Below are 18,633 nucleotides of genomic sequence, written 5' to 3' on the forward strand. Positions count from 1 at the left end.
GGAAACATCAAAGGCAAGGATCTAGAAAGAAGTGATGAGCTGGTTATTCTGATTTAACCCACAGACTAGGAGAAAATATTTGCTAAATATCTATCTAATAAAGAACTTGTATTACATATATAGTAATTCTTATCTATTTTACTGAACTCTAAGAACTTGTGGAACTCTTAAAGAACTCTTAAAACTGAACAGTTAAAAAGGAAGAAGTGTGCCGGGCGCTGGTGGCTCACGCCTGTAATCCTAGCTACTCAGGAGGCTGAGATCCGAGGATCGCGGTTCAAAGCCAGCCCGGTCAGGAGAGACCGTGAGACTCCTATCTCCAATAAACCACCAGAAAACTGGAAGTGGCGCTGTAGCTCAAGTGGTAGAGCGCTCGCCTTGAGCTGAAGAGCTGAGGGACAGCGCCCAGGCCCAGAGTTCAAGCCCAACGACCAACAAAAAAAAAAAAAAAAAAAAAAAAAAGGAAGAAGTGTGAAGCTGGGCCCCAGTGGCTCAAGTCTATTATGATCCTAGCTACTCAAGAGGCTGACATCTGGCGCTAGGAAGGCGACTCTGTGGTAGAGTGTTTGCCTCGCATGCATGAGGCCCTAGGTTCGATTTCTCAGCACCACAGAAGCAGAAAAAGCCGGAAGTGGCACTGTGGCTTAAGTGGTAGAGCACTAGCCTTGAGCTGAAGAGCAGAGGGACAGCACCTAGGCCTAGAGTTCAGGCCCCACCACACACACACACACACACACACACACACACACACACACACACTCACACACACACACACTCACACACACACACACACACACACACACACACACACACACACACACACACACACACACACCCATCCAAAGGATCATGCTTTGAACCTAAGCCTGGACAGAAAAGTGAGGAAAACTCCACCAAAATTACCAGCAAGAAGCTAGGCTATGGTACATACACCACTAGCCAAACAAACAAGCCAAGCAAGTACAAGGCCCTGAGTTCAAGTCACAATACTGGCTTCAGTTTCATGATTTCTTACAAAATTAAATATATCTCATACAATTCAGTAGTTGTCTTTTTTTTTTTTTGGTCGGTCGTGGGGCTTGAACTCTGGGCCTGGGCGCTGTCCCTCAGCTCTTCAGCTCAAGGCGAGTGCTCTACCACTTGAGCTACAGCGCTACTTCCGGTTTTCTGGTGGTTTATTGGAGATAGGAGTCTCACGGTCTCTCCTGCCCGGGCTGGCTTTGAACCTCGATTCTTAGATCTCAGCCTGCTGAGTAGCTAGGATTACAGGCGTGAGCCACCAGCGCCGGGCTACAATTCAGTAGTTGTAAACCTCAGTATGTTTTTTTTCCTTTTCCGGTCGTGGGGCTTGAACCAAAGAAGTTCAGGGACAGCAACAAGGCCAGTTATTCACAAAATAACCAACCAAACAACAACAACAACAAAACCATAAGGAACCTTAAACTTGTGTTACTTACTAGTAAAAGAAACCAGTCAGAAAGTGCTACATTTACATATAATGAAAAAGGCAAAATCTTGGAGACAGTAAAGGTCAGAGACTGCTAGGATCTGATGAGAAAGGTAGACAGGGATGAGTGGGCAGAGCAGTTAATATATGCTCTGTGGGATAGTATTAATGATAGACATATCATTTTATATTTTCTAAAACCCAGTTTATATGACATCAAAAGAGAATCTTAAAGAAAACCATGTACTTTGGGTGAGTGAGATGTGTCAATGTATTATAATTATCTGTAGCAACTATACCACTCTGGTGAAAGATACTGAAAAGGAAAGAGATAATGAATATCTACATAGAAAATACACAGGAAATTTCCTTTGTACCTTTCCCTTAGTTCTGATTTGAACATAACTCTAAAAATAAAATCTTAAAACATAATTTCAGAATCATTTTGTTATGAACTTTAATACAACCAACTGTAGAGAATATGACAAAAAATATAATAGTCAAAACTATTATACTTCAACCCTGAAAAAAAAGTCATACAGAAATCTGCTTTGGCTCAAAGAAATTTGTGTACCACATCACTGAGAAAACAGTATAGAAGCAATGAATAGGAAGCAAAATTTCCAACCTATGCAAATTTTGCAGTTAAGGTCAAAAAGATGTTGTCTGTGTTGACTAGTAGTATCTTTAGACATGGAGTCAGTCTCTTCCTTCTGTTTCTCAGATCCTTCTGGTTTCTCCAATGACTTACTACCTGAGGGTTCCTAATATAAAAAAGTAAAAATTAGGTTTAGGTTTAGATGGTAAGCTCGTTGGGCTAATCAAGACAGTTATACACTAATACATTTTAAAAGTGTAACAAAGTTCTTATTTTTTAAAAAAAGCGATTACTTCTTAAAATAGACTCAAATTTCTTCTTCAAAGATTTTAATAATTTTTTTTGATATTTGAAAATAAGAAAGGTACAACTAGCTCTCAAATTATTCTCCTAAATACAACTACAGATTTCTATGCCTACATTATAACAAGTTTAATAGATGCCTATAATGCAGATAATTCACACAATCTCTAAAGAGAAAGAGTAAGTCTCAAAAAAATAAAAGCCATTGAGCCAATAAAGTAGGTTGTATAAGAATTTTTTTTTTTTTTTTACTTTAAGAGCATTAGATTACTCTTTTCTGAATCCTCATGTTTTCAGTTGTAAAAATATGGTATTATTGGGATGGGAAGGTGGCTCAGTGGTAGAGCGCTTGCCTTGCATGCCTGAGGCCCTGGGTTCGATTCCTCAGCACCACATAAGCAAAAAGAAAAAAGCCAGAAGTGGCACTGTGGCTCAAGTGGTAGAGCGCTAGCCTTGAGCTGAAGAGCTGAGGGACAGCGCCCAGGCCCAGAGTTCAGGCCCCATAACCGGACCCCCCGCCCACCCCCCCCCCCAAAAACAAAAGGTATTATCTATTGCCTTACCTGAATCTCCATGGCCGCTTCTTGTTCTTTCATTGGAGCATCACTCTCAATTTCTATCTCACCTTTATGAGTAATTTTTGTGATTGGTCGTCTTTCCACTTCTCTCTGTTCTTTCTCAATCATCTCTATGGTCTAACAGGAAATAGTTAAAAGGAAACTAACTTCAAATATATATTTCCAAATAAAAAATTCATTGTTGTGTGCTTGTGCTAGTACTGGGGCTTTCACTCAAGATTGGTGTTCTTACCCCTGGAGCTACAGCACCACTTCTGGCTTTTTGCTGTTTAATTGGACATTAAGCATCTCAGAAAGTTTTTTATTGCCAAGGCTGGCTTTGAACCACGATCCTCAGATCTCAGCCTCCTGAGTAGCTACCAATGCTCAGCTCTAAATATTAACTTTAAATAATGAGAGCTTACTAAAAAATAAGCAAATCATCATACATGATATGGTCTGTTGTGGGGCATTATCCCTGAGCATTTTTGCTCAATGTTACTGTTCTACCACTTTGAACCACAGGTCCACGTCTAGGTTTCTGGTGATTAACTGGAGATAAAAGTCTCACAGATTTTTCTGCCCAAGCTGGTTTTGAAATCTGATCTTCAAATCTCAGCCTCTAGCAAAGCTAGGATTATAGGCATGAGCACCCAGCTCATAAATGATTTTTAATCTTTAGGTAGTATCTCATACCAAAAATGTAACAGAGAATAATGAGCTATATTGTATATATCATTTTTCTCTGAGAATCTAACTGCTGAAATGCACCAATTAAGACTCCATATCTCACTTGTGAGAAGTTCACATGTAATTTTAATAGGAGGCAACTGAAGTACAATACAATTTGCAAAGTACTGAAGTTGATGTGTACAATTTAATGGAAGACAACTGATATTTACATGTGAAATCAGTTTGCAAATACTGTTTAGCAACTGCCACAGAGAACTTTAATTCTTTTTTTTTTTGAGAACTTTAATTCTTAAATTATCTTGGTGTTAAGATTCCTAATTTGAAACCCCATAAGAACAATTAATTCAAAGATCAAAACGAATTCAACAGTCCCCTATTAGTTGTCTCTTGACTGAGCATTCTCAGTAACACAATTCACAGTTGAACAAGCTCAGCAATGAAATGTATTATTTAGCCAGTAGAGAAAGAAGTAAAAAGCAGCGGGGAGAACAACAGAGTAAGGAAGGTAAAGGTAGGTCTGCTCATTTATGGTAACTGTAAATCATTCTTAAAAAAAAAAAAAAAAGAAAAGAAAAGAAAAAGAGGGAAGGGAAAGGGAAAGGATAGGTTCAAAGAGAGGGAGGTGGGGAAAGTGGAAGGGGAAAGGGAAGAAATCTAGCCAGACTCCAGTGGCTCACAGCTGTAATGCTAGCTACTCAGGAGGCTGAAACTGGAGGATCAGGATTCAAAGCTAGCATGGGCAGGAAAGACTATGAAACTCTCCAATAAATTATCCAAAAAGTTGGAATTAGAGCTGTGGCTCAAGTGGGAGAATGCTAGCTTTGAACAAAAGAAGCTCAGGGACAGTACCCAGAGCTGGCGTTCAAGCCCCAGGAACAGCAAAAAAAAAAAAAGGAAATAACAGTCTGATCTCCAGTGAAAATGACAACTATGTCCAGTTTCAAAGTATAAAAGAATCATGTACATGTTTGGAACATGGAGGAAAATAACATGTTAAGATTATCTTCAAAATAAAAGAGAAATCATACAAAGTAAAAGTGAAAAAAATGAATAAATACAACAGACTATCTTGACCTTCATAAATACAAGATCTGTCAAGATCTATATAGATACTTAGTGCCTAAAATGCAAGTATTATGAACAAAGAGTAAGATAAAACATTCATTTTTAAAAGAAGGATGGTGCATTTACTACACAATGCTCCAGTTGAATGTGAGGCAACACACACAATAGACAGTATTAATGTGAATATACACATGCACACATGACAATGAAGGTCAGCAGGTCAGCTTTTAACAAACTAGTTACTAGGGATAAACCTTATTATTATTTTTTGGTTGGTCGTGGGTCTTGAACTCTGAGCTTAGGCGCTGTCCCTGCGCCCTTCAGCTCAAGGTAAGTGCTCTACCGCTTGAGCCACAGCGCCACTTCCAGTTTCCTGGTGGTTTATTGGAGATAAGAGTGGCACAGACTTTCCTGCCGGGGCTGTCTTTGAACTGCGATCCTCAGATCTCAGCCTCCTGAGTAGCTAGGATTACAGGCGTGAGCCACCGGCGCCTGGCTAAACCTTAATTTTTAAAGCCTTTTCTATTCGAAACTTTAAGTCAGGGATTATAAAATCATACAATTTTGTTTTAATTTGGACAATTCATCTGGTCCTACAAATTGCCAATACTGACAGTAGTGTGGCTCAATTGATAAAGTGCAAGGATGTGAGTATAAGCCCTAGTACTAGCACAAGAAAATAAGTTAATGTTTATAATTCTCTCGGACAATGTTTATAAAAAGTATATATGTAATTAGGATTTAGTCTAACTTTTTTTTTTTTTTTTTGTCAGTCATGGAGCTTGAACTCTGGGCCTGGGAGCTGTCCCTGAGCACTTCAGATCAAGGCAAGCACTCTACCGCTGGAGCCACAGCGCCACTTCTGGTTTCCTGGTGGTTTATTGGAGATAAGAGTGGCACAGATTTTCCTGCTGGGGCTGGCGTTGAAACTCGATCCTCAGATCTCAGCCTCGTGAGTAGCTAGGATGACAGGCTTGGGCCATCAGTGCCTGGCTTCTCCCTAATTTTTTATAGGGCCATTGTCAAACCACAATCCTTTCCATCAAAGCCTGCCAAGTAGAACTTGGATTACAGGCATAAGCCACTGCACCTGTATAAAACAGTATTATTAAAAAAACAGAAGGGCTGGGAAGGTGGCTCAGTGGTAGAGTGCTTGCCTCGCATGCATGAGGCTCTGGGTTCGATTTCTCAGTACCACATAAGCGGAAAAAGCCAGAAGTGGCACTGTGGCTCAGTGGTAGAGTGCTTGCCTCACATGCATGAGGCTCTGGGTTCGATTTCTCAGCACCACATAAGCAGAAAAAGCCAGAAGTGGCACTGTAGCTCAAGTGGTAGAGCGCTTGCCTTGAGTTGAAGAGCTGAGGGACAGCGCCCAGGCCCAGAGTTCAGGCCCCATAACCAACAAAAAACAAACAAACAAACAAAAAAACAAGAGGAAATTGGGCATGGTGGCATATGTTAGTAGTCTCAGACACTAGAAAGCTGAAGTAGGAGGGTCACATCAGTCCAGTCCAGTCAAGGTTGGTCAACAAAAAAGAGGAAGAGGATGGGAAAGAAAAAGGGGAAGGGAAGAAAAAGAAGAAGGAAGGAATTAATCAGAAGAACAGAAGAGTCTCTTTTATTGTGCATTCTGTATTTGTTTGTTTTTTGTCAGTCATGGGGCATGAACTCAGGACCTGGGCGCTGTCCCGGAGCTTTTTTGCTCAAGGCTAACACTCTACTATGTTGAGCCACAGTGGCACTGACAGTTTTCCGGTGGTTTTTAACTGAAGATAAGAATTTCACTGACTTTCCTGCGTGGGCTGGCTTTGAACCTTGATCCTCAGAACTCAGCTCCTGAGTAGTTAGGATTACAGGTGTGAACTACAAGTGACTGGCGTACACTCTGTATCGATTTTTCTCCTACATGATTTTTCTTGTATGACTAAAAAATGTAAGTTTTGGTAGTGAAATACCCATTCATACATATTCTTACATGTCTGTTTTCTCTTCTTCTCCAAGCAGCTAACTCTTTAGAGGCAAGTTCTTCTGGACTCATTCGAATAAGATGATCAGGAGTTACTTCTCCTTTCAGTACTTTTTTAAATAGTATCTAAAAAGATTTTAAAACAAGAAAGAGACAAGTACTTGGCAATTACTCCAGTATAGTTAACTTTTTTAGTGGATGAATTCTGTATTGATACTTTAAACCAACAAGGAATCAATATAGAAAAAAACTGTATCTGCATTCAACATGTACAACTATGTACATAGCAGTATTGTCATTAGCCCTACAGATGATAAACTTCAGTAGTGCCTTCTGAAGCTCCCATCATTGGGTGATTTTGCCATTGTGCAAACAGTGCAGCATGTATATATATATATATATATATATATATATATATATACATGCACACACACTAAGATTCTCCTTCACTGGGCAATAAAGATGTATGAATCTACCATCCATGTATGTGGTCTATTATTGACTGAAATAATGTCACATGTCTAAGTTATATGTCTATATACAGGATGTATGCATCTGAGGAGTTTGGTATCTGGGGAGGGGAGGATCCTTAAAGGGGTGCTCTGTAGATACTTAGCAACTTATCTTACGGGATATTTTTTTTGAAGTATACTGATAGCTACACAAGAAAAATTGACATTGCATAGTATGCCTTTATGGGTCAGATATTTCTTGGAGCTTTTCTGTAGTGATTAAGATTTATTTCCTTTAGATTGTTTTTTTTCTTGGAATTGATTCTTTGTTTTGAGTCCCATTCAAGCTTCTTAGTATTGAAACATGTAAAAATCTGAAAATACATTGTTAGATACAGATCTTTTCTTTTCTTTTTTTTTTTTTTTTTGGGGGGGGTCCTTTCGTGGGGCCTGAACTCTGAACTCTGGGCGTTGTTCCTCAGCACTTCAACTCAAGGCTAGCGCTCTACCACTTGAGCCACAGTGCCAGTTCCAGCTTTTTCTGCTTATGTGGTGCTGAGGAATCGAACCTAGGTCCTCATGCATGCAAGGCAAGCACTCTACCACTGAGCCACCTTCTCAACCCTCAAGCCTTCTAAATGTAAACTGTGAAACTCTATTGTTCGATTTTAAATCAAAATACACCTGCTAAAGACATGTAGCTGTTCAGCAAAATTATAGAACACTATTTACGGAATTCATAAATCAAGAGCAAAAAATGTTATTAAAAACTACATATTCTGAAGCCAGGCACTGGTGGCTCACATCTGTAACCATAGCTACTCAGGAGGCTGAGGTCTGAGGATCACGATTCGAAGCCAGCCCAGGCAGAATAGTTAGTGAGACTCTTCTCTCCAATAAATAGTTCAGAAAAAGCTGGAAGTGGCACTATGGTTCAAGTGATACAGCACAAGTCTTGAGCACAAAGAAGGTGATTCAGGGACCGCACCTAGGACCTGAGTTCAAGTCCTAGAACTAGCAAAAAAAAAAAAAAAAAAAAAAATTCTGGGCTAGGGAAGGAGTTCACAGGTAGAACACATGTTTTGAACAGCCTAAAAGAGTTGTATATTCTAAGTGATTCTATAATCACAATCTAAATTAATAAATTGGAGATCTTTTGTATTACAATCTTAAGATTTCTATGTATTCAGGAAAGTTGGAAGCATGAAAATGCATAGAAACAAACAAAATATACTTACATTGTTTTTAGGATCTTTCAGATTGAACATCAAACTTCTATATTTATTTTTATATTTAGCATCTGTGTCCCGAAAAAAAGAGAAAAGCTCTTTTTCAATTTTTGTGGCAACTTTCGTTGCCTTTTCCTCAGGTACCTTCAAATTTGAATCCGTAAGCCTTAAAGTAAAAACAATTTAATTATTTTTCATAAACTGAAGAACATACTCAGTCTTCAGTAATAATATGTTCACTCTGGTTTTTCACCTTTTCATAAGAATGTCTTTGAGAGAATGCCTCACGCTCTGTCTGATTTGATCTGCAGATGGCTTGGAGACGGAAGCAGTAGGAGGATGCACACTAGAGACGCCCTTTTCAGCTTTCTTCTTCTTTATCTCTTGCTTCTCCTGAGTGCCTAATTTAAGCAGGTATGAAAACTCATTAATTTTTTAAAGAAACTTTTCCTTACAATGAATTATGTAAGTTTATAACCAAAATTGACTATTAAAAGCCACTACTTAGAAATACGGTCAGAAGCCAATTACCTATTAAAATACTCTTGTCATTAAAGTTATAATTAAAACTGATAGTATTTAAAAATAAGTCCACAAGTAAAAAGAAACATTACAGACATGAATGAAAGAAGCATTACATATCTCAATGAGGAAATGGAAGATGAAATTAATACCCTGAGAAGTGACATTAATAAAGAGGTAGGAGACATGAAAGGCTCCATCTCCCCACTGCAAAGCAGTTAGAAGCATCCGCAATAGAACCAGTGAGGTAGAAAACAGGGTATCAGGAGTTGAGGGTAAAGCAGAGGAATTAGAGCAAAAATTCAAGGACATGGAAAAAACAGAACATTAGCAAAGGGATATTCAAGAGTGGCCAGATTCCACCAAAAGATCAAATTTACACATAATCGGGAGCGATGAGGGAGAATAATTCAAAACCAAAGGCACTGAAACCCTATTTAACAAAATAGCAACAGAAAACTGCATCTCAAGAGAGAATCTCACCCACCTGACAGGCATACAGAACTCCTAGCAGACTGAATCCAAAAAGAAACATAAATTATAGTGAAAACCTGGCACAAGTAATTATTTTTAAATGAAGCAAAATAAAAGAGGGAACTATATTACAATGGAAAGAAGCTTAGAATTGCTGCAGATCTCTCAACACAAATCCTCAATGCAAGGGGAGCCTGGAGTGTATAATTCATGCTCTGAACAACTGACAAAACAAAGCGGTATACCCAGCAAAGCTAATATTTGTACTGATGTCAATACAAAAACCTTACATGACCAACAAAAACTAAAGGAATTCACTAACACTAAACCAATACTACAAAGGAGACTAAAGGGAAGCATTCACTCTGAAGAAAACAAAGGCAAGGAAACACAGCACTGGACAAAAATCAGTAGACTACTAAACACAAGAGAGGAAAGACGCACATACCGGAAAACAACAAAATGGCAGAAAACCTGACGTATTTCTCCATCATAATGTTAAACATCAACAGCCTCAACTTCCCAACAAAAAGACGGAGCAGAAGATTGGATCAAAATGCAAAATCCAACCAATTGTTGTCTCAAAACACAAGGAGCTCAAGAAATCAACCTAAAGCTAATAAAATAATCACGAAATGGGCAAAGGAGCAACTTCTAATAAGAAAGGGTAAGAATAGCAAAGAAGCACATGGGGTTATGCTCATCATTCCTGGCCATAAGGGACATGCAAATCAACTCTGAGATTCCATTTCACCCCGCTAGACTGGCAACACCATGAATTCCAACAAATATTGGCAGGGATATACACTGTTGGTGGGAAAGTAAATTAGTAGTATAATGACTCTATCAACAGTCTGGAAATTCATCAAAAAAGCTAACCATAGATCTTCCCTACGACCCAGCCAAACAGAACTCTTGCATATTTATCCAGAATATCACGAGCCAAGATACCAATTGACTATTAAAAGCCACTACTTAGAAATATGGTCAGAAGCCACATTACATATTAAAATACTCTTGTCATTAAAGTTGTAATTAAAACTGATAGTATTTAAAAATAAGTCCACAAGTAAAAAGAAACATTATATACATCAATGAAAGAAACATTACATCCACGTTCATTGCTGCCTTATCTACAATAGCCAAGTTGTGGAAACAGTCCAGATGCCCTTCAGATTCAAAAATGTGGTTCCAATACATAATTGAATTTTACACAGCCATTATAAAGAATGTTCTATCATTGGCAGGGAGATGGATGGCCCTACAACAAATCATGTTAAGTGAGGCAAGCATATGTGGAAGCTAGATCAAAAATACACTGAGACATGATAAATTATATAGGACTGTAGGCATCCACACACAGTGAGATCACAGGAAGACACTCTTAGCAGAAGAACAGAAAGGGACAATTCCTATGTGCATCTGATCAGAGAAAATAACAGTATCAAAATGAACTCCAGGAACTGGAAATAAGACGGTTTTCCTTTGTTGTTTTCATTTTCTTTTGGCAATTTTTGATCATTTATATGTCTTTGGGAGGGTAAGAGAAGGCACTGAAATGGAGGGACAAAAGGAAAACAAATCCAACAGTGGTATTCAGTTGACATTATGTTAAAAATGAACTATACAACTATTTGATGGGGATGGGAAGGAAAAACTGGGAAAGTAATCAATTTGGGATTAGATAGTACAATACTAACACCTAGATCTTGCATACTTCTTTATTCACCCAAGTGGCTCACAACAATAATCCTAGCTACTCAAGCTGAGAGTTGAGATTTGAAGCACGTGTAGGTAGACAACGCAGAGATAAATTCTAGAGACTTGATTAACTAGCAGCAAGACATTCTTATCTCCAATTAACTGCAAAGGTGTGGTTCAAGTGGTTGAGCACCAGCCTTGGATGGAAGATAATACTTTCTAGTCACTCCACACTGAATTTCTTACTTCTCAGAGGCCAAGTCTGATGCTAACTGGAAGCCTTCATTGGTGGTGCCCTTCACCCAGTCCCTTTCTCAGAAAAATGCATTCCTTCAAATCACACACTCGATCCTTTTTATCTGAAACATCAGCTCTCAGACACTTTCCCTGACCATTTTCCATTATGACACTTCTTCCTCACCGGCACTAAAGTAGCATAACATTTTCTCTCTGTGTGTTTTCCAGTGAGCTAGGGTCATGCATAGAGAGAGCACATCAAGCAACATCACTGGGTGGAGTACCTTCCCTTCCACTGACGATTTTAACAGGTGTAATTTTCAAGTATGAAAAAGTCCTTTTTTAGTGGAACTAATATTTTTAGTGGAATTTTTTAAACCTACAAATGTATATATCCTAAAGTCGCCATGCTTTACCTTAACCAAAGGAAACATATGGAATGTACGATTATGTATTCATATTATTTTTAATGTATGTAATAATCTGTAATATTTGTATATATCTACATCTGAGGCTGTCAACTTACTGTCTGCCTAGCCTTCTCCCACTAGTGTATAGCTGTCACAAAGGAAGGGGCCTCCGTTCGCTAGTGCCTTCTAGAATTTGGAGAACTATTTTTTTCTTTTCCGGTCATGGGGCTTGAACTCTGGGCCTGGGAGCAATCCCTCAACTCTTCAGCTCAAGACAAGTACTCTATTATTTAAGCCACAGCACCACTTCTGGTTTTCTAGTGGTTAATTGGCGATAAAGAGTCTCAAAGACTTTTCTGCCTGGGCTGGCTTTGAACTGTGATCCTCAGATCTCAGCTTGAGTAGCAAGGATTACAGGTATGAAACACCAGCGCCCGGCTGCAGCAATAAATTTTTACAAGTAAAAACCTTTTTTTTTTTTTACTCCCATGAAAAAAATTAAAATCTCTATAAATATATTAGTTGCATAGGAAATAACAGAAATATATTAGTACACAATAATTTCTGCATTTCTCACTACCTGGTTTTGAAGGTTTTTCTCCAGTACAAAAAACAGTTGTTGACTCCTTTGGTATTTTTTCATTCTTGTCTTCTGAAGATCTCCGAAGTAAAACTGGTTGTCCCATCTTTCGAAGAGGAGCTAGTTGCCATTTTTTAATTTCATTGTCTCTACAGTCTGATGAGTTCTTGCCTTCACTAGACTCCTAAAAAAAAGTAATACTTATTTTATTAAAATGGAACCTCAACAATTATGAAGAAGAGAAAAATTAAATGCAATTATTATTACAACCTATTTAGAAATCAAATTTGTTTTTCAGCCTTTAAAACATTTATATATGACTGATCATGGTTTGAGGCTAGTCCAAAAAACAAGAACTGACCCCAACAAACAAACAAGCCAGGTATGCTGGTACATAACAGTAAAATCCTACCAACTCAGAAGGCAGTGGCAGGAGATTGGCACTGGCAAAGATGCAAACGAAAAGAGAAAAGATCTAGGGGCATGCCTCAAATGGTAGAGAGCTCATATAGCAGTTATGAGGCCCTGAGTTCAAACTCCAGCACACCTAACTTTTTTTTTTTATTACCAGTCCTAGGGCCTGGGCACAGCCCGAGTCTCTTTGTGCTCAATGCTAATGCTCTACCAATTGAGCAACAGTGCCACTTCAAGCTTTTTCTGAGTATATATTGGAGACTTATTGGACATAAGAACACTATTTATTGGAGATAAGGGTCTCATGGATTTTTCTGCCCAGGCTGGCTTTGAACGGTGAGCCTCAGATCTCAGCCTCCTGAGTAGCTAGGATGACAGACCACGAGTGCCCGGCTTATACTTAACTATTTTTTAAAGATTTACAAAATTATGTCCATTACTAAAGATATTCTCTTTCATCCAAAACCCATTGTCTACTTTGTCCAGAGCATACAGTAGCCTATAAAGACTGAAGGAAGGGAATAGAGCATCTGGGTGCCAGTGGCTCATGCCTGTAATCCTACCTACTCAGAAGGCTGAGATCTGAGGTAAAAATTTTAGTTCAAAGCCAGACTGGGCAGGAAAGTACAAGAGACTCTTATCTCCAATTAAACACCAGAAAACTATTGTGGCGCAAAGAGGTGGAGCACTAGCTCTGAGAAGAGCTCAGGGACAGTGCCCAGGCCCACAGTTCAAACCTCAAGACTGACAAAAACAAACAAAAAAACATAAAGATCATCTCATTGATAACAGTAGAAAGAAAATTAGAATAAGGAAATAAAAGTTCTCAGTTGGCCGCAGATACAGAAAAAGAAGGAAGTATGGAGAAATGAGCATCTGTGTTTTTCACTGTATTTCTAAAGCAAATCATCTACAAAATTTGTCTAATGGCAATCTTAATTCCCATAAGGCAGGATAAACCATGGCAATCTTAATTCCCATAAGGCAGGATAAACCATCAGTGCACTTTCTACCCTGGTTCTAATTGTAACACACAAAGAATTACTGGCTAAGCTGGAATTCTGAGGTCCTTAATGGAAATCAATCACATTATAGTAATGTGATTTTAAAATAAACATATAAAAATACAAGTCTTAGGATAGAGTATATTCAAATATGAATGATTTTCTCTTCAACAGGTATTATTATCTAGCTTTTCATGTTGTACCTCTCCAACTAAAGTTCCTTGAGAAGACAGCCAAATACTAATGCTCACAACACAAAATAAGCTCAATAAAGCACTCAACACCTAGGGATATGAAGTGACATTTGAGAAAGTAAAATGGACTCCATTTAACTTCACAATAACTTGACAAACCGTAAATTTAGATTCAGCACATACAGCTACCTGAAATAACAGAGTTTGTATATCATGGAGGAGATTACAGATAGCATGAACAAGCTGCTTAATATGAATTCTATATCATGCTATAGAAAAATTATTTTTAACAGAAATGCTTCAAAAAACTAACTTTCATAAACAAAAACAAGCTCAAATTGAAGAATTCTAATGGTCTGAGCTAAATGGAGGTATGGCTCAAGAAGTAGAATGCAAGCCTTGATGAAAAAGTTAAGTTTGTAAGGTCCTGAGTGCAGGAACTAGTACCAGTGCATGCACACACATATGCTTGCACACACACAGACAGAATGAAAAAGAGGAAGTATTCCAAGGTTTTTAGAATAGAAACTAGATCTTTACTTCCTAGAGATACTGTACAGCATACAAATGAAAATGATTGAACTAAAACCTTCCAGCTTCTAAAATTATTTTGGTCTTCTGGATACTTGCCTACTTTGTGTGCCTGTCCTTGGCCTTGAATTCAGGAGCTGTGCACTGTCTCTGAGCTTTTTTTTTTTTTTGCACAAAGCTAATGCTCTGCATCTTGAGCCACAGCTCCACTTCCAGCTTTGTTTTTGTTTTAGTAGCTTATTGGACTTGAAGTCTCATTGTGGACTTTGTTGCCTGGGCTGGCTTCAAACCATGAACCTCAGTTCTCAGCCTCCGGAATAGCTAGTACTACAGGCGTGAGCCACCAGTGCCCGGCTATACTTGCCTAATTTTACAAAGTTATTGCAACTGTGTTTCTTCATCAGCAGTATTCAATAATAAATCACTGACCGCATAGAGTACAGGTAATAAAAATACTTAAGTTTAGTCAGAACATGGAACACAGTGCTGATGAATGTGCAATCTCACCACCAGGTAGGCTACTACTGCAGGAAGATGACCAATTAGAGAGGCCAGTCAAGCAATCTGAGCTCAAGGCCTGCCTGGATGGACTATATAGCAAGACCCTGACTGAGACAAAGAAAAAGAACCTGACAAAACACTACATATATATTTCACTTCTGAAAGACTATCTTTTTTTTTTTTTTTTTTTTTGCCAGTCATGGGGCCTGAACTCTGGGCCTGGGCGCTGTCCCTCAGCTCTTCAGCTCAAGGCAAGCGCTCTACCACTGGAGCCACAGCGCCACTTCCGGCTTTTTCTGTGTATGTGGTGCTGAGGAATCGAACCCAGGGCCTCATGCTTGCAAGGCATGCACTCTACCGCTGAGCCACCTTCCCAGCCCCAAGACTAAGTATCTTGAAGTATAATTAGAAAGACTTTTAGAAGACAGTTAAAAATATCAGACCTAGGGAAATAGCATTCTATGAATCTACATTGAGTTTAAAAAAATAAAGTGAGAATTAAAAATAAGGAAACAAAATTTTAAAAACTAAGGTTACTTTACAGAAAGAAAAGAATTCTTGCAAACTGAAAAAAGTGAGAAATAATCAGTAGATATTTAAAGAATGAAAGCTGTTCTAAAACTTAGTATGCACAATTTACACTCAGGACCACAAAACAGCACAAGTATTTTCTACCATATGAAATCCCCAGTATCAAACTACATCCAAGAAATAGCACTAAAAACTGGAATAAGGGCTGCATGTTCTAAAGATATTGTCTGGTTTCACCAAAATTGCACCTCCAAAACTAAATTAATTCATTCCTATGAGAAAATGAAAATGTACACTGGAACACTGAAACCTGAAAGGAAAACTTCACTACTCATAATAGGGTCAAAGAGCTTAACAAAAAAAGCATGCTCATGAAAAGCTTACCCGTTTTACAATTTTGACCTTGTTCTTCACTGTATCATCTATATGTTTGGTTTTGTCAAGCTTTTCATATTCCATTGTTTTATCTTCACTATGGACTTCAGTTGTAGTTTGATTTTCTAAACTGTCAGAGTCTAATACTTCAGTCTTTTTGTCTTCTTCAGCACAACATTTCACACATACATATTCTTTGTCCTCCTCTCCCATTTGCTGTGCTTGATAAAGACTTAACCCAACACAATCACCATGAAACCAGTCATCACATCTCCCACAGCCAACCATAAACCTAGAGGGGGAACAAAAGGGTGATTTATATGTAAATATTTTAGTGTAAAAAAATGAGACTAAGTTAAATGATCTGTATTTCATTTCCTGCTATTTTGATGTTCAACATGGACCAAGTTTTCAAAGTAAAAAATACAAGTAGGAAAATACTGGGGAACACCACAAAACACCGTGGGGAAGAAAACTGATCTGTCATTACAGAATAATGCACAGACTAACAGTGAACTTCTACGCTGAAAAGGGGTGAGAACTATGAGAACTGGATCACAATCCACCCAAGTTCAGCTGCACGACCAAAGATCTGAATTGCTTATTCAACAACATAAAAACAACAGTCTCTCAAACTGTTCCTTAACCACTTTGCATAACCTAAGCTCAAAGTGCTCCAGCTCATGGTTTCATATTGGTTCAGAAATAATTTTAATACACATTTTGGCATGAAGGATTTTGTTACTGCTCCTATTTCGGACATTAAACTTCTTTTCCTAAAGACCATAATATGATTTTAACATGAAGGTATTTAAAGTTTCAACTGTTTACAGTATTTTGGCTAATAACCAAGAACGTGAGAGTTCTCACTAGATAAATCTATCTAAAAACCTTCCATTTTCCTAATGTAAAAGGATATTTATAATTATGAATAAAACAGCAAATCAGATATAAAACAGTAACGTAGGGAAACATTCTCTTACACGGTTTTCAACCCATTAAGAAAGCTACCAAGTTCAGTTCAAATATTGTTTAACATTTTCCTGCCTCAAGCTAGTGGTTCCTAATGTTTGAAAGATTTAGGAAGCTCTTTTCTCATTAAAGGGCTCTGGCACTGCTGAGTTTGTTAACAGCAACATCTCAAACAGGGTCCTTTAACAACTTTCAATGGAATTGGAAGAGGAATGATAATGATATACTAGGTGGGACATTCATCTCTAATATATCAGAGATCCTGTTTTAATACAGGAACTATCCAAACATTCATATACTGTATACTAACTTTAGCAGGTGCTTTCAAGTCATGGCACATACCTCATTTCTCAATAACACTACTTTCACATCTCCTCATGTACCACTCGATCATGTACCGAATAGCCACTGTACTATGGACTTAACTGCATGTCACATAGCTATTATTTAACCTCAACAGTAGCTCCACCGCTAGTTCTCCCACCAAGTTACTCCACATCTACCCACCAATACAATTTGATTTGGAAAACTAAAATATACAATATTTTGGAATCTTAAGTCTAATAAGAAAAGTTTCAAACTATCTGTTTTCAAATAGCACTCCCAACCACTAGGGTTGAGATTAATGATATCACATTGAATGAACCAGACAGTCCAGGCAACAAGGGTTACAGAACAGGTTTGAAGAATACAAGTGCTTTAATGATATTCTATTTCTGGTTGCAAATGTAAAGGAATTAGTAGTCCTTGAACTATCTAATATAAATAGCTGTATAGTACTGGAGGAACGGCAGTGGTCAACTGCCATTACTTCCACACAGCTACATTAACATTTCTTCAAAGCAAGTCTGGAATAGTTTCAGTAAAACATAACTTTAAAAACTTAAGACTAGTCTTTGTCCAGCTTATTTTAGAAATGTTCCAAACTTGAGGCTCTAAAAGCCTATCTCCAATGCTATCCATAAATGTTTCCCTGTTTTATATTTAAAATCAGTTAAATAATGCTTTCAAAAAATTAGAAAAAATTGCCCTCATTCTCAGGAAAAATAAAATCAACTTTACTATGGAAACACTCAAGTCTGAAACTTGGAAGTACCATGAACTTAAGCTAACTTCTTAAAAGGTGGCTTCCCACGAGAATAGAACAGAGCACTGACGGCTCACACTTATAACCATAGCTATTCAGGATGACCTCTGGAGTTCAGTCAGCCTGCAAGACTCCATCTTAAAAGGTGTGGCTAAAGTAGCAAAGAGTCATCTGCAAACTAGAGTCAAGCAAGCACATGAGGTCCTGAGCTCAAATCCTGGTACAAAGAGGGGGAGGGAAGCATTGTGTGTCTGTGCGTTGTATACAATATAAATGAATTTATTTTGCTCCTTTCCTGGGCTACTGCTTTACTTGAAAAACTTCAGAGATGGGACAGCACGGTAAAGGAAAAGCAGCAGCAGCAGCAGCAGAAGTACCTATCAATCATGTTCCCATTTTGTGCACTGCCCAGGAACACAGCCTAGATGTTTACTCTTTAGGTTTAAAAACAGAAACAGAAACTATGTTTAGGTCTTAATTCAGTCATCTGACCAAGTCAGTCAGTATGAATCACATTACAATATTTAGCATTGTCTTCTACTGTTACATGTGCATATATGGAGTAAAAACAAAACTCAATGTTTAAGTACCCTGTAAAATAATTAAAAACAAATTAAAATTATCTTTTTGGCTTATGAGCCAAAGTTCTGAGAAAACCTCCTGTTTCAGCCAGGCTGGTTTCTGATGATTGTGACCAAGAGGCTGAAATGTGCCCAGCATGGGCAGGAAAAAATTCATAATCAGTAAAAGGCAGGACTGCAAGCCTAACCCAAGTGGTAGAACACTAGCA

General features: G+C 38.1%; 1 protein-coding gene across 6 annotated transcripts in view; it reads right to left on the reverse strand.

The window, feature by feature from the left end:
- The window catches only part of Phf3 (PHD finger protein 3), a 70,986-nt gene that overhangs the window by 13,081 nt on the left and 39,272 nt on the right, over positions 1-18,633 (reverse strand). For all 6 annotated transcript variants that reach the window (XM_070017217.1, XM_070017219.1, XM_070017221.1 and 3 more), the window contains 7 exons: positions 15,794-16,076; positions 12,235-12,418; positions 8,564-8,711; positions 8,320-8,476; positions 6,639-6,755; positions 2,912-3,043; positions 2,076-2,211 (listed from right to left, as the gene is read on the reverse strand). In XM_070017217.1, the coding sequence (XP_069873318.1) occupies positions 2,076-2,211; positions 2,912-3,043; positions 6,639-6,755; positions 8,320-8,476; positions 8,564-8,711; positions 12,235-12,418; positions 15,794-16,076 (1,157 nt within the window). The remainder of the gene's footprint in view (positions 1-2,075; positions 2,212-2,911; positions 3,044-6,638; positions 6,756-8,319; positions 8,477-8,563; positions 8,712-12,234; positions 12,419-15,793; positions 16,077-18,633) is intronic.

This window comes from Dipodomys merriami, unplaced genomic scaffold, assembly GCF_024711535.1.
Source record: "Dipodomys merriami isolate MVZ:Mamm:240054 unplaced genomic scaffold, mDipMer1.0.p SCAF_122, whole genome shotgun sequence".
NCBI lineage: Eukaryota > Metazoa > Chordata > Mammalia > Rodentia > Heteromyidae > Dipodomys > Dipodomys merriami.